A 16,136-nucleotide genomic window follows, 5' to 3' on the forward strand; every position below is an offset into this window, starting at 1 on the left:
ACTGAGGAGATCGATCATCCCCTCCACTATGCGACTCTTCAATTCCACCCTTTGGGGGTAAGCGTTAACATTACACAAGATTATAGACTGTTATACCTGCATTGTTATCACTCTTTAATTTAATATTGTTTTTTATCAGTATGCTGCTGCTGGAGTATGGGAATTTCCCCTTGGAAATAATAAAGTATCTATCTATCTATCTATCTATCTATCTATCTATCTATCTATCTATCTATCTATCTATCTATCTATCTATCTATCTATCAGGTTAGTCAGGTAATGCCCCCAATATCACGGCAGTTACGAAATACCCTCTGGGTCACATAACACATAACCCTACTCTTAACCTTAGTGCATTCGATGGGCGTTCCAAACAAGCGTGCTGCTTATTAATTGTCACTATATTCTATACATTGCACTGAACAAAGAACAAAGATAAATAGAAAAAAGCTTTTTAAGATTCACTTATGTAGGAAGGAAAAGTGGGGGTGAAGGAAAAAAAAGAAAGAAACAAATGTGTCACGTGTGGTGAAATGGTGATGGGTTACAGTGAATTAGCAAATTGGCCAGACTTTGTGTGTGCGATCAAAGCTAAAACACTGAAACGAAAAATTAAATGTAAGTGAAAGGGGACAAGCAAAATAGCATTTGTTCTAAGTAATGGATTTTAGACATTTAAATAAAAAAAAAAAATTGCACTGCCAATTGAACACTCAACTTTCGCACATAAAGAGTCATTTATTTATTCATTTTTTAATATCAATTTTTCTGTTCACAATTATATAAATACAAAATGCAATAATGAAAACTAGCAACAAGTTCAAGTTAGGGAGCCTGCACTGGTACACTGCGTTGCCACACCCACTACACAACGAAACAGCTCAGGACCCCAGTTGGCAACCCCCCAGGCAGACACGCAGTCCAGTCTCTCTCCAGAAATGACCCTCCATCTGCCGCAGCCAGGTGTTACATGGGAGTCCCCTTGGCCTGGTCCAGCCACTTTGGACCTGAGCAATGAGGATCCTGCAAGACTGATCACCCTCGCGCCACATGGCCGTAGTGCAGTAACTGACTGTCCCTCACAATGCAGGTCATGTGCGTCATTTGGGACTCCATGAGCAACACAAAATCCAACCAGTGGTACCCAAGGATTTTCCAGAGAGACACACATGAAGTTGTCCAGTCTTCATCTCAGGTCACTGGATAGCATCCATGTCTCACAACCAAATAGCAAGACAGAAAGCACCAGGACTCTTAAGATTTGGACCTTCGTCCTATTGCATAGACATTGGGAGTGCCACACACCCGTTTCCAGAAACCTCATGACCCCCACCATGCTCTCCCAATCCGTCTACTAACTTTATAGGAAGAGTCACCAGAGACATGATTGTCACTGCCAAGGTAAGTGACACTAGCAAAACCAATTATTGAAAATGACAACTGAACTTAGACTAGAGAGAGAGAGAGATAGATAGATAGATAGATAGATAGATAAATAGATAGATATGAAAGGCACTATATAATAGATAGATAGATAGATAGTGTCACACACGTGCGCATGGGAGGCAGCTAAAGGGCTTGAGTAAGGGCAGTTCTGAGACATACCGGGATGTGGCAGAGTGCACTGACTCTTTTTCTCCCTTGCCTGCAGACCATTCACGGGAGATTCCACCCGGTCCTCTTGACGTCACTTCCGGGACCGAGCCAATGGAAGGAGACTTGCTGGCTCCGGCCCCTGTGATGTCACGTCCAGGCTCGCACCAATGGCAGAAGACCTGCATGAGCCCAACACCTTTGACTTCACTTCCTGTCTTCCCCTTTAAAAGCCTCCACCTTTTCCCTGTTCCCTCAGTTCTGTCTTGGCCTCGGTTTTGTGCACATCAGTGCTGTATTTGCTGAACATTACTTTTGCAGCCAGGATACCAGATTATACGGGTGGCTGCCCCAAACCTTGCTACAGTATGTCTCATTGTGGCTTTTGTGACAATAGATAGATAGATAGATAGATAGATACTTTATTAATCCTAAGGGGAAATTTACACACTCCAGCAGCAGCATACTGATAAAAAATATATATAAAAATTCAGGTATAACAGACAATAACTTTGTATAATGTTAACGTTTAAAAAGTGGAATTGAAGAGTCGCATAGTGTGGGGTCTCCTCAGTCTGTCACTGAAGCTGCTCCTCTGTCTGGAGATGATCCTGTTCAGTGGATGCAGTGGATTCTCCATGATTGACAGGAGTCTGCTCAGCGCCCGTCGCTCTGCCATGGATGTCAAACTGTCCAGCTCCGTGTCTACAATAGAGCCTGCCTTCCTCACCAGTTTGTCCAGGCGTGAGGCGTCCCTCTTCTTTATGCTGCCTCCCCAGCACACCACCACGTAGAAGATGGCGCTCGTCACAACCGTCTGATAGAACATCTGCAGCATCTTATTGCAGATGTTGAAGGACGCCAGCCTTCTAAGGAAGTATAGTCGGCTCTGTCCTCTCTTGCACAGAGCATCAGTATTGGCATTCCAGTCCAGTTTATCATCCTGCTGCACTCCCAGGTATTTATAGGTCTGCACTCTCTGCACAGTCACCTCTGATGATCACGGGGTCCATGAGAGGCCTGGTCCTCCTAAAATCCACCACCAGCTCCTTGGTTTTGCTGGTGTTCAGTTGGAGGTGGTTTGAGTGGCACCATTTAACAAAGGAGATACTTACTGCACATAGACATTGTGTACGCAATACAAATACTTTATTAAAACTTTAATAAACACATTATTACCAAGGGGGTGGTATGGTGGCGCACTGGTAGTGCTGCTGCCTGGCAGTTAGGAGACCCAGGTTTGCTTCCCGGGTCCTCACTGTATGGAGTTTGCATGTTCTCTCCCCGTGTCTGCGTGGGTTTCCTCCCACAGTCCAAAGACATGCAGGTTAGGTGCATTGGTGATCCTAAAATGTCCCCTAGTGTGTGCTTGGTGTGTGTGTGTGGATTTGTTCCTGCCTTGCGTCCTGTGCTGGCTGGGATTGGCTCCAACAGAACCCCATGACCCTGTGTTAGGATACAGCAGGTTGGGTAATAAATAACTGACTAATTACCAAGGAGTTTTAGCAAAGTTATTGTTCAAAAAAAAGTTTTATTGAAAACATACAAAACAACATTAACATACAGATAATGTGAAATGTTTTTCATTATAAAAATACTAAAATAAATGTAAAAAGAATCTTTATTAGTGCTATATATACATTTCATTTTAAAGTGTTTTTTATTTGTATTTATGGTCCAGTATCCACTCACTCCATCTTTCCTGTCCCACCATTAGGAAGGCTCTTACAAGGACCCATAGGTTCATGCTAGTGTTCCGAGTCCAATGAGAGCTGCCATTAGAGCCTTCCATCCCATAGCAGTGCAAAACATGTGAGACTTTTTTCCAAAGAACACTCTTAAAAATGAAGATGCCAGAGTGGTTCTTCTTAGCAATGCCATGGGGGAGTCGTTTTTGGTTCCCTTATAACCCATCCACACAAAGATTTCAGAAAGAACTGTTTATTTATTTTCCATATACGAGGTGTGGCAGAAAAGTAATGAGACTGGCAACACTGCGAGCGATCTGGCAACGCTGCGCTGTTGTCCTTGATAGAGCACGTGTATCAGTATCCTCCCATAGCTCAGTGCGAGTTTCAACTCCTTCCGTTAACTACGTGATTTTTGTGACTGCTATTAGCGAAGTTGTGTTTTTGGTTGTGTGTCACGCAAAATGGAACAGCGGAATTTGGAGAAACGTTGCGCCATTAAATTTTGTGTTAAGCTTGGAGAATCGGCAAGTGTGACGTTTGAAAAGTTAAAACAGGCCCATGGGGAACATTCTTTATCCCGAGCTCAAGTTTTTCAGGGAGGCCTTCAACTTCGAATACCAATGAAAACATCGAAAGTGTGAACACTCTTGTGAGATCAGACCGTCGTTTAACATTAAGAATGTTGAGTGAACAATTAAATTTGAACAGATTTACCGTTCATCAAATTTTGACTGAACATTTGCACATGCGATAGGTCTGTGCCAAAATGGTGCCGAAAAACCTGACAATTGAGCAGAAGGACAATCAAAAAAACGCATTCCTGTGGTTCCCCAGCCCCTTATTCACATGACCTCAGTCCGTGTGACTTTTTCCTTTTCCTAAACTGAAAAATGTCCTCATCATTCAGGACTTTAGAAAACATCCAAAAGAGTGTAACGGACATGCTGAAGACCATACCGGTTGAAGACTTCCAGCGCTGCTACCAACAGTGGGAACAACGTCTCCATCGGTGTGTAGCTGCCCAATGGAACTACTTTGAAGGGGATAACATTGATGTTTGAAAAAAATAAAAACTTTGGTAAATAAAAAATCAGTCTCATTACTTTTCTGCCACACCTCGTATACTCGTGTATAAGTTAGGGTCTTGAAACCTGAAAAATCGATCATAAAATCAGACCCCGACTTACAGGCCCGCTCAAAAATATGACACTTAATTATTAGTTTTTTTTTTTTACATCTTCTTGTCTCCTCCAATCTCACATCAGTTTCTCAGACCCATCGAATTTTGTTGCAGCAGCACCGTTACCAATTTCTTTCGCCACTTCAACGACCTTTAATTTAAAACCAGCTTCATATTTTCTTCTGTTTGAATGCTCCATCATAGATAAGGGATGCTCTTACGATAAAGGTGTATGAGGGTGTGAGATACAAAAAACACAAAACAGTGCAAACGTCACTTCAGAATAATTTGGGTATTACCGTGTGGTCACGTAGACACAATAGAGAGAAACAAAAGGCTGTGTGCTCCGTGGTTACCCTCTCAGTCGGTGTTAGAAGATCATAATCTCTTGGACCAACAGTGTTAGTTTTCCGTGTTCGACTTATATGACTAGCATTATAAAATATCCGAAATTATACGGTTAACTCAATCCCCAATTTATCTGGAGGGAGAACTTAAACGCGAGTATATACGGTAGATCTGTAACAGGCTCCATACAGTGAACAACTATGAATTGATGGTAACAGATTTGTGAAATAACAACGGCTCAGAATTTAAAACGGACTCAGTGCGTACAAGAACACAGGCTAAGTCGAGGTTTCCTTAATCTGTTGGTGGCTTGCAGCCCACCATACATTAAAGATTTCATTTTTTTTTCCTACATATTGAGAATTATTTCAAAGTACGAAGAAGAAACTTCATATGCAAAGAATCCTTCCCAGAGTTAAATGCTTCTTTGTCAAGCAATGGCTCTAAGAGGAACCACACTGTCTAGTAAAGAACCATGAAGTCCCATTAAAGAACCAGCATTTTGAAGAGTGTAGGAAAGATGGAATTACTCTTTGGTCCCTCCAGAATTAGTGTATGTGAAGAATAACTCTGGTGGTCATTCAATGATGACAGTCATGAGCTTGGCTGGTTCTGCTCCTTCAGTCCTGCATGCTGCTGAACAAATCCATTAAAAAGAAGAGAGACTGAGGGGTCTTTTTAGGTGACACCAAAGACCTCGCTGATTTCTCTCTCGTTGTCTAGGAATCTGGAAGAGAAGTTAAGATGCAAGCATTAACGACTGTTACACCTTAAATGTTCAAGGCAGCTGCCATATGCATACGTTTCCCAAAATAAGTCAATCCTCACAAATTTGGAAGATGTAGTCTGATTTAGTTATGAAGTTTTGACTAACCCACAGACCCTGGCTAGGCATGAGTTGATACACTTGAACCTCTTCACTACATATTACGGAACAAGCTTCATATTACAGTAGTCCGGTGACACAGAACATCCAACATCCCCCAACACTAAAATATAAAATACATTTATAAAAGTGTAATTCAAAAAAGGTGAAAAACAAACTGAAAAGGATGAGTTTAAAAATCAATACAACACACAAATAGGTATTAAAAGCACTAAAATATTTATATTCTTCACTATTTCTGTTTGACCAAAATGTATACTTTTATTAAGTTTTGTGATTGCGAAATTAAATGGGTAACGAAACTCGGCTGTTTCCCTTTTTTCAAATTTCCCTGCAAGCTTAAAAACGCCTGCCATTTTTAACTAAACACACACAGAACCGACCATAGAAACATTTAACAGACATTAATATGATGGAAATTAACAAAATATAATGAGATGAACATCACTATATACAACATACGATATGAAGAAATCTGGAAAATGAGTGGCAATATAGTTACTTACAGGTAAACACACGTGCACCATTTTTGATGCTTGGACCCTCACAGTACTGCAAGGCAGAGTGAATTGCATTTCTGAGATATTTGAAACTTTTAAAATAAAAATACTTCTAACAGTTTTGAAAGGAAGCATATAAATGAGTCATTTGATATGCATGTAACTTTTAATGGTTCATACTTAATTCTCTTTTTTGCATTATTTTGTATAAAAATGCAGTCCTGACCAAAATGTCACATCTTCGCCTTCACCTACGTCCTGCCCTGGCATGTAAACCAATGGACCAATCACAGAAGTAGGCTGAAATCAAAACAAAAGGAAATGGGCACAAAAGTCCAATAATTCTGGATTATGGCATTGGGTCTTTATTTGCATTGCAGTAAGCAGAATCTTAACTAGAAAAAGAAAATCAGAGCACAGCACACCAGTCTTAGCGTCGTTACGTTGGTTACCCGTGTTATTTAGAGGAAGAGGAGGATGAGAATGTTGGGAGTATGAGCTGATTGCTGCACCCACGACCTGACAAACCACCCAGATTGGGGTCCAAGTGCTATTTAGAATTATCTTTAAAATACTACTAATGGTTTACAAAGCCTTAAATAATGTCGCCCCGTCCTATATTTTCGAATTTTTGTCCGCTATACTGAAAGTCGTAACCTCCGATCTTCAAATGAATATCTGCTTATAATTCCAAGAGACAACCTGAAAAGAAGTGGTGAGTTGCCCTTTTGATGTTATGCACCTAAAATATGGAATATTTTACCAATAGAAATTTGCCAGGCTAATATTATGGAACATTTTAAAAGACTGCTAAAAACTCATCATTGTAATTTGGCTTTTTCGTAGCTACATTTTAGTTGTATTCATGTTAGTCTATATGGGCTGAATGATCATTTTCCTCTGGGTTCTGAAATTCTCTATTAATCCCCACTTTTTCTATGCTGTCTTTTCTGGTTCTTCTGTTGTCCTGATCAAGGTACCGTGCTGCCCCCTGTGTTTATGGATTGAATGGTGGGTGTCCCAGATGTCCACATGAACATAATCGTCTTCAGTTTCTTTCATGTGAAGCCTGAAGACCATAAGGACTGATTTAGAACATCTCTGTTAGGTAGAATGTCCAGTGAGGTCTGGGTGGCCTTTTGCCCATGGAACCCCTGCAGATTTTGCTTGTTACTTTTTTTTTCTCCAGCCTAACTGGAGCTGGCCTTCCTGGCCTTTCGACCTTTCCTTTTTTTTTTGTCACATACCGTATAACATTATTGCCTAATCTTGTTTTTCATGTTTTATATTCATTTCCTATTATTTAATTTTATAAAGAACTTTGAGCTACATTTTTGTATGAAAAAGTGTATGAATGTTGTTGATGTTGTTGGATTGTTTCAGCGTTATTGGGTAATTCCTTTGCTTCCTCTTATTGAAGGGCATTTTATGAGAATAAACTTTTTATTAAGATTCGGCACTTGCTATTATTGCTAGTCGGGGTTTAATGGTGATATCCACCTCTAGTGAGTATATTTTGGAAGGGCTTATTGGAACTCTTTAGTGCTTGGAACTCCATACACGACAATTATTTTTCATGTTTTGTTTTTTTTTTTAATCTTTTTTGCTAATATTTTATAATTTACTTAAATATTATCCAGCAGACCCCCGTGATCCTGTGTTAGGATATAGCGGGTTGGGTAATGACTGACTGACTTAAATACCGTATTTACGCATGTACCACGCACAGATTTTTTCCCGATGAAAATTAGCATTAGAAAATCAGGTGCACATCATACACGAGGATGTGTGAAAAGCTAAGATTCGGGTAGTGAATCAGTTTGGCATCGTCATTCAGCATGGATAGTAGCAAGTGTTTGCGCTCCTTCACGGCGGGAGAGAAACTAAAAGTGATTTTGGAAGCAGAGAAGATAGGAAATCGGGCAGCAGGTCGCAAGTACGGTGTTCCAGAGTCAGCGAAGACGACGCCTTATGGGAAAGGGACAACGCCGACGTCAGTAGCGGTGGCGAATCCAAATCCAGCAGCGAATCAGAAGATGATGATTAAACTGGAATAGTCTGGTGAGCACAATAATTTTCCACCTGCCGTGGAAAGAATTAAACGAGACATAATTATTCTCCATTACAGTTATTCATGTCAGTGTCTTACTCCAACCTCACCCGCTTCTTATACAATCACAACGTGCGTCGTACACGGGGCAAAACAGGTTTTTGCGATTTTCTATATAAAAATTAGGGTGTGCGTCTTACACGAGGGTGTGTGGTACACGAGTATAAATGGTATTATTTAGTAATTATGTCTTGTATATATTGGTTTCCTGGCTGTGTTCCTTGCATTCTGTAGGTGGAACCCCTAGGGGCGTGGCCACCCTGACATCTCTTCTGAGGGCCCACCCTCTGCCAGTTTTGTTCAAGTGGAGAATACGGATCCCTCAGAGCATCACTGGAGTTTGTGGAGTAAAGGTGTGTTGTGAGTATTATTGGATTTTCTGTGTTTTTTCTTTGATGAACTTTTGCTTCTAATTATATTTTCTACCAATCTGGTCTTAATTATCTTGTGGTCCTTTATTGGGGATTCACTTTTTAAGATTATTTTACACTTTTTCCTGTTTTTGTCATTTTTGGGGACAGTTTGTTTATAAAAAAAATATCATTTATAAAGATTCTTTGCTGGCCTTGTTATTAAAGCCAGAGGTTTCAGCTTATTCTCTTCTACGAAGGACATTTCTGAGTATTTTAAACTTTTTGAAGCCAATGTCTTATATTAGGCTTGTGCAGGCCTGAAAGAGTCGGGCTGCCTGTGGTCCTGCTCTGGCCTGTGTGTTTTTGTAGCCTTAACACCCCTTTCACTATTTTGTGTCACCCATCTTTTAACTGGGCCAGAAACAGTAAAGAAAAATTGTACTTAAATTTTCAAAGTGCTAAAGTTTTTATGATGTTACACATGTTTTATGTATTTTATTGTAGTTTTTGAATAATCATTTTTTTTACATACTTTCTGTTATGTTTATAGTCATGTTCTGACTCTCTAAATGTTCTGCCGTTCCATCTTCTTTATGGGTGGAGCCTTAAGAGGCGGGGCCACCCTGATGTCACCATTCCTGGGCCCTCCTTCAGATTATTTAAACTGATTAGAAAGATCAGGAGTGGGAATCATTTGTGTTTGGTGGCATTATTGTAAGTGTTGCTTTTGCTGTCTGGATTTACAGGTTTTTAAAATTCTTTTTCTGCTCTATTATATGATTTTTTTTTTCACTTTCATATTGGGACTTGTCTGCTTATGGTTGCAGTTTGCATTTGCTCTTTCATTTTTTTTTTTTTTTTTTTGTATTTTAAATCTTTTTGTAATAAATTTTTGATTTATAAAGTTTCTTTCCAGCTCTTTCTGTGGTCACAAGCTTGAGACAAATGGTGACCCTCCTCCTTGTGGAGGCTTTCAGTTTATTTTTGAGATATTTTTAGCTATTTTGCCAGCTTCCTTTTTTTGGACTTGCTTTGGCTGAAGTCAGCAGGTAGTATTTGGGGTCTTAAATAGTTTAAGATGAAGCTCTTCTAGGCAGAGTTGTGAGGATGCTGGCCTTCTTGAGTGGTGGTTAAGGCTTTGGACTTTAAACCCTGAGATTGTGTGTTCAAATCCCACTGTGTGACTGTCACCAATTCTCTTCACCTGCCAGTGCACCAATTAGTTGGTGAACAAAACATCGGAAATGTAACTGATTGTATCTCAGATATTGTAAGTCAACCTGGATAAAGGCGTCAGCCAAATAAGTAAAAGGAACTTTTGGAGGTCACAAATCATTTTGCCTTTGTGGAAGACTATGGATTGTAAACAAAAAAAAATCAAGAAATTGTAATTGTAGCCACAGGAGTGTTAAGGCGAGATCAAGCACGGGAAATATACGCGCCGAAAGAAATCTCTCTGTCCAGAAGTTTATTTTAAAATATTTAGTGAAAATTCAAAGGAAGCAATTCACACAAGAATAAAGAAAAAAAGTTGTTACACACATAGAATAAAATGCAAAAAAAAAGAAAAAATTTATCTTCTCTAAACTTAGCTTTTCTTGTAAAACTTTAGTTGTTTCTATACTTGAAGGTTCTTAACCTCTTCTTCTGTACAGTTTTCACATACGGCATGGCACTTTCAATTAAGTGCTTTGTCTTACATGTTACTTGACACACAAAACACGCTGGCTCGAAAGGCACGGTTTAAAACCAAGTGCCCTCTACACCTTACACATGGCAAGGCTGGTCACTAACTGAGAATAAGGTTTAGTCAGAGAAGCTAAAAATAGTTAGAATATACCAATTCAATTCAACTGATGGGGGTTATAGGAACCTCCCATAGATTATGCACTATCATTTAGTGAAACCTTCATGTAACTAGGAAATAGATTTTACAATAATAAAGAAAAAACACACCCCAAAGTTTGTAGTTTCTGTCTGCAATCTTGGACAACCAGAAAATGCTGACCTTTATACAGTCATATCAATAATATCTCTCACTGCACACTCCTGGTCATCCCTGGAAAACAACTCTATAGCATCCTTACACAAAGTCCTCTTAATGGCAGCACCCATAAGAAACAATAATGGTGTAGCAGTAAGACATGAAATATGTTTAACCTTAAGAAAAGCAGTGTGCAGTGAGATTAAACTTTAGATGTGGGTTCTTCAATTTGAAAAAAAAAACCAAGTAGAATCCACGTTCAACACAAAGGATGTGGACGAATGTCAGGAAATACATTTAAAACAAACCCAGATTGTAACACAGGAGGGACATATCACAGTATAGAGAAAATGGTGACACACGTCCAATACTGATTTTGATTTGGCTGATGCATGAGAAGCAGTGCTGAGGTTTGTTTACTATCCATTACAGCCATGTTGGGTTGTGTGGCCTACTCCTCCTCCCCAGAAGGCAAAGCACACAGCATATTTCATCGACTCGCAGAGATCCTAGGCTGTGACTCCTTAGACACCAGCACAGGTGTTTCACTACAAATACACACATTGCTGCCCTAAGCAAACCCCAACTCTTTACATAATGAATCCCATATCAGTGCTAATAGTCACCCTTCAACACCTTGCCTAGTTTAAAGAAAGAAAAAAAAAGATACATTCTTAACTTACCACTCAGACCCTTGAAGTGCCTCTCAATATCGTTCTTTAAAGTAGTGTGTCCCACTCTGAGGATGATCTTTGTATTCGTGAGATTTTCTTTCATTGTATTTAGTTCTGCCACCAGAGTGTACAACTGATTCTCACACAGGTAGGGGGTCATAGTGTCCTGATGCATGACGGTGGGCTCTTCGTCCTGCTTCTGACTCAGCCAGGTTACTGTAATATCCCTTGGACAAAAGTCAGAAATGGTGCAGGTCAGGGTGCAGGGATGGCCATTCGTTATCGATGGAATGCAAGTCAGCTGGGACACTTTTGGACGGTTGTGGATGCCTGTGTACATAAAATAAACGAGAGAGTGTTTTTGTAAGATAATGCAAGACGGCGAGCAGAGTGCAGTTTGTTCTGCAAGGTGAGCCAGACTCAGTCTTTGTGCATTCCCTGTGCAGAGAGAGAGAGACAGAGAGAGAGAGACACACACACACACACACACACGAGACACACACAGACAGACACACACACACACACAGGCGCGCGAGAGAGAGACACACACAAACACAGGCGCCCGCGTGCATTGTTGCAATGTTACTTTTCTTGGTGGTTTATTAAATTGCAGATTTTTCAAATGTTAATTTTTTTCCCTGTGCTTAAAACTCAATAAAAAAAAGTGTTTTTTTAGCGAGCGGTTTGTAGCGTTGTAGCATGAACTCTTGCAGTGTTAGTTTTCTCTGTTGTTTAGGTTTTCTCAGTGTCATTCAATGTTTTAACATTTAGTTTACTATTACGCTGTGCATTCTATGGTGTGATTAACTATATTTGTGCTTAAAAACTTAAAAAAATATATATTTACATACAGTTCATGAGGTCTGGAATGGATTAATTGTATTTACATACAATCCTATGGGGGAAATTCACGACCAACTCGGTTTATGACCAGAGTTTTGGAATGACTTATGGTTGTGAACCAAGGTTCCACTGTATTACTGTCAGAGAAAATTACAGGCATTTTACGGAAATACAAACCAGTATTACTGTGAGATAAAATTAAAGGCACACAATACAGTGACGCATATTACAGCCACATACAAGGTCCCTTGCCATTTAATATAGACTGGTCATACAAATGTTTATGTACTACTGTTCTACCGCCCATTATTGTAACGGGCTTAATGTCTAGTATATATATATATATATATATATATATATATATATATATATATATATATCCATCCATCCATTATCCAACCCGCTATATCCTAACTACAGGGTCATGGGGGTCTGCTGGAGCCAGTCCCAGCCAACAGGGCGCAAGGCAGGAAACAAACCCCAGGCAGGGTGCCAGCCCACCGCAGGGCACGCACACACACACCAAGCACACACTAGGGACAATTTAGGATCGCCAATGCACCTAACTTGCACGTCTTTGGACTGTGGGAGGAAACCCACGCAGACACGGTGAGAACATGCAAACTCCACGCAGGGAGGACCCAGGAAGCGAACCCGGGTCTCCTAACTGCAAGGCAGCAGCACTACCCACCGTGCCATCGTGCTGCCCTATATATATATATATATATATATATATATATATATATACACTAGCAAAATACCTGCGCTTCGCAGCGGCGAAGTACTGCCTTAAAATTTTTATCAAGAGAAAAAGTAAGCATTTTTAAACTGAGGGAAAATATGCAAATAAATATTTGTTAAGGATCTCTTTGTATAAAGTTCAGAAGAAAAGGATAGTATTATCATGATGTTTTCTGATCATAAATCGGTATGAATAGAAGTTTGCTGCAGAGACGGTTTTCTTCATAGGTAACTTACTGGCAGCATGAAGTTGAGGTATAGACACAGAATAGCCGTCTTCACCATAGCAGAACATGAGAGAATATTGAAGTGCATCATAGGATCTGTGGGTTTCCTTAATGCGTTGCAGTTTATTGTCTCTGCTTTTCAAAACAATATCCCTATTCTTGAATGTTTGCCCAACGATGACACCACCAACTTGACGTACTGTAGGTTTATTAAACCAGCCTTTGTGTGCATGTAATGGTTTTTTGTCGGCGTAAATGACAACTTTGAAGTCTTTGTCTTCATCTGAAATACTGTCGATTGCGGAGTGAAAGTCCTTGATGTTAGTGTTACAATCATGCAGCATTTTTTGTAATTGCTGCACCAGGGGTGTGTTAACTCCAGAAACATTAGCGCATTGCATTTGTGCTTCCTTTTCATCGTCCCCGACTAAATAAATTTGCAAAAATTTGTGTTCCTCAGTCAACATAGGTAAAACACTGCCAATCAAGTGATAGACTTGTCCCTGAACTTTAAATGAAGGCATAAAATTTCCCTCAACGATTTGGTTAGCACCAAATGACGTAATTTGAAAGGTGCTGTTGTACTTTTGAATGTTGTTCAAGAAATGCTCACTTTGAGGATGTTCGCCATTTAACAGGCCCTCAAGAAGGTCAGGAAGCTTACGTAAAGGAGTGAGAGAGACTTTACCACCGTTACAGCACAAACCAGGAGACTCGCATTTCCACCTATGAGATTGTCAATAGTCACAGTGAACATCCATGGATCTAATGTGTACTGTTTTGCCAGATTCATAATGTATGTTTGGGTCATACGCAAATCCACAATCGGCTTTTTTCAGCCAAACCTGTTGTTTTTGTATGAGCCGCTTTTCATTATTGGGATCGTATCTAGAAACAGAAGCTCTATTAACTTGTGGATTTCTCTGCGAGTATTTAGCAGCAGCGTCTCTATGAACTTGTAGATTTGCCTGCGAGTATTTAGCGACAGCGTCTCTATGAAGTTTTGGATTTTTCTGCGAGTATTTGGCGGCAGGGTCACAAAGTTTTTTCCGTCTAGCTGCATCAGAAAATGTACCACGACGTCTGACACGCCTCCTTTTTACTGTTTTCTCACAGCTTGGATTGCTGCTGTCATAATCGGTTTGAGTTTCATGGTTTGTTTCAATTACGTCAGTATTTGCAGGACTTGTGTTGAAGTGACATTCGGCATCTGTCAAGTGTTGTAAGTATACAACCGGTTTCATCAATAACTTCGCATCCTGCTTTTGAGAGTTTAAACATTCATAAACATCAAAGTGTCCACTACTGAAATTGTCACCTGTGAATCTAAGATGTTTAAGAGGCATTGGTGGTTGTCAAAAGGTGTAAAATATTTGGCCATTTCGGTACACTTGAAAGCGGCAACCGAACAATTCAGCGGCAGCCATCAACTCACATGCAGATCCATAGGTGAAGGGCTTAAGCATTTCACTCTTCTAGTGCTCCTGTGTAGTCTAATTATCTCCTGTACTGTCATCAGTCCACACCTTCCAGTCATTCAATATATAAGACACAATGTTCCTCCGGATATCAAGAGTGAGCCTGATATGGCCGTGCAATATGTAACAAAGAGAATGGAAAAGGTAGGTGCCATCTCCAGGCATGGAAACCACTCGGTAAGTGACAGTTGTTTGATCGATGGTGATCACCTCGATAGACATGTTAATGGGGGTACGATTGGAACGATAAAGGAAATGGGTACCTGAATAGTAAACTAAGTCTAAAATACCTACACAATAACTATAATCATAATAAATGAACAATAAAACAGAGGAGAAGCCATGGATTAAATAAAAAGGCTGCAGTTATCAGCAGGGAGACGTGAATACCATGGCGAATCAAGGAAGAGAATGAAGAGACCGAAGCGACGGATGGCCTTATATGGGCAGGCAGCCAACTACATGGGAGGCGTGGTGATGGGGGACGTAACGCCGCCTCACACGGCGACTGAGCTGCAGGCTATGGACGTATATACAGTATGTACGTAAGTAGGATTCAGTTATGACCGTTACACGTAGAATTTTGAAATGAAACCTGCTTAACTTTTGTAAGTAAGCTGTTAGGAATGAGCCTGCCAAATTTCAGCCTTCTACCTACACGGGAAGTTGGAGAATTAGTGATGAGTGAGTCAGTCAGTCAGTGAGGACTTTATATATATATATATATATATATATATATATATATATATGTTGTCACACACATTCGTTCAGGAGGAAGTCAATAAGCTCAAAGGTGAGTGGAATATCGCAAGACGAAGGGTTGATATACAGTAACGGTGCCTCTCTCTCTCTCTGTCAGACAAAAGGAAGAAAAATAAATATGCACTGACGGAATCCAAAGATGGCCGTCGAAAACATCACGTCTGTCAAACCCAGACAACGTTTCTTTTCCGGCCTCTTCACATGACATCTTTACCAGTTCCACATCACTTCTGGTGCACCTTTGATGACATTGCATCCGTCCCACAGCTTCAACGTCATCTCCTGCCAACTCACTTCCCGTCTCCATTTTTGTTTTTTCCATATATAAACACCACGTTTGCATGTAACGTTCGTCAAAAACACGATTTATGTTTTTGATCACCAACAAAGTGTACGTCTGTTTCTTTGTCCTACGGACATTATACAGGAACGGGCCCCAAACCTTTGTATTTATGGAAGCCTGTTATTTGGAAAGAAGACTTATCACAATATATATATATATATATATATATATATATATATATATATATATATATATATATATATATATATATATAAATGTAAAAATTAAACCCATCCATCCGTCTATCTGAAAGCGCAGGAATGTTAAATGTCACTGGTGTCCAACCAAAACAAAAAAAAGATAACTACACCAAGTCAGATTAGCTGACATAAGACCTGCCATTGACTCAGCTGTTACAGAAATATCATAGGAATGTGACTATGGAGCCATCATAAACAGGAAAAGGTAGAAAATGAAATGAAG

At 39.9% G+C, this 16,136-nt stretch overlaps 1 protein-coding gene and 1 long non-coding RNA gene across 3 annotated transcripts in view; one reads left to right on the forward strand and one right to left on the reverse strand.

Annotated features, from left to right (window-relative positions):
- The first annotated feature begins 2,511 nt into the window (after positions 1-2,511).
- The window catches only part of LOC120536663, a 37,015-nt gene continuing 23,390 nt past the window's right edge, over positions 2,512-16,136 (forward strand). The window contains exons 1-2 of the long non-coding RNA XR_005635162.1: positions 2,512-2,551; positions 8,543-8,668. This is a non-coding gene — a long non-coding RNA (uncharacterized LOC120536663). The remainder of the gene's footprint in view (positions 2,552-8,542; positions 8,669-16,136) is intronic.
- LOC120536662 overlaps positions 4,745-16,136 on the reverse strand; it is a 42,386-nt gene continuing 30,994 nt past the window's right edge. For both annotated transcript variants that reach the window (XM_039765097.1, XM_039765096.1), the window contains 2 exons: positions 11,329-11,649; positions 4,745-5,539 (listed from right to left, as the gene is read on the reverse strand). In XM_039765097.1, the coding sequence (XP_039621031.1) occupies positions 5,532-5,539; positions 11,329-11,649 (329 nt within the window). In that variant the 3' untranslated portion in view covers positions 4,745-5,531. The remainder of the gene's footprint in view (positions 5,540-11,328; positions 11,650-16,136) is intronic.

This window comes from Polypterus senegalus, chromosome 10, assembly GCF_016835505.1.
Source record: "Polypterus senegalus isolate Bchr_013 chromosome 10, ASM1683550v1, whole genome shotgun sequence".
NCBI classification, from domain to species: Eukaryota; Metazoa; Chordata; class Cladistia; order Polypteriformes; family Polypteridae; genus Polypterus; species Polypterus senegalus.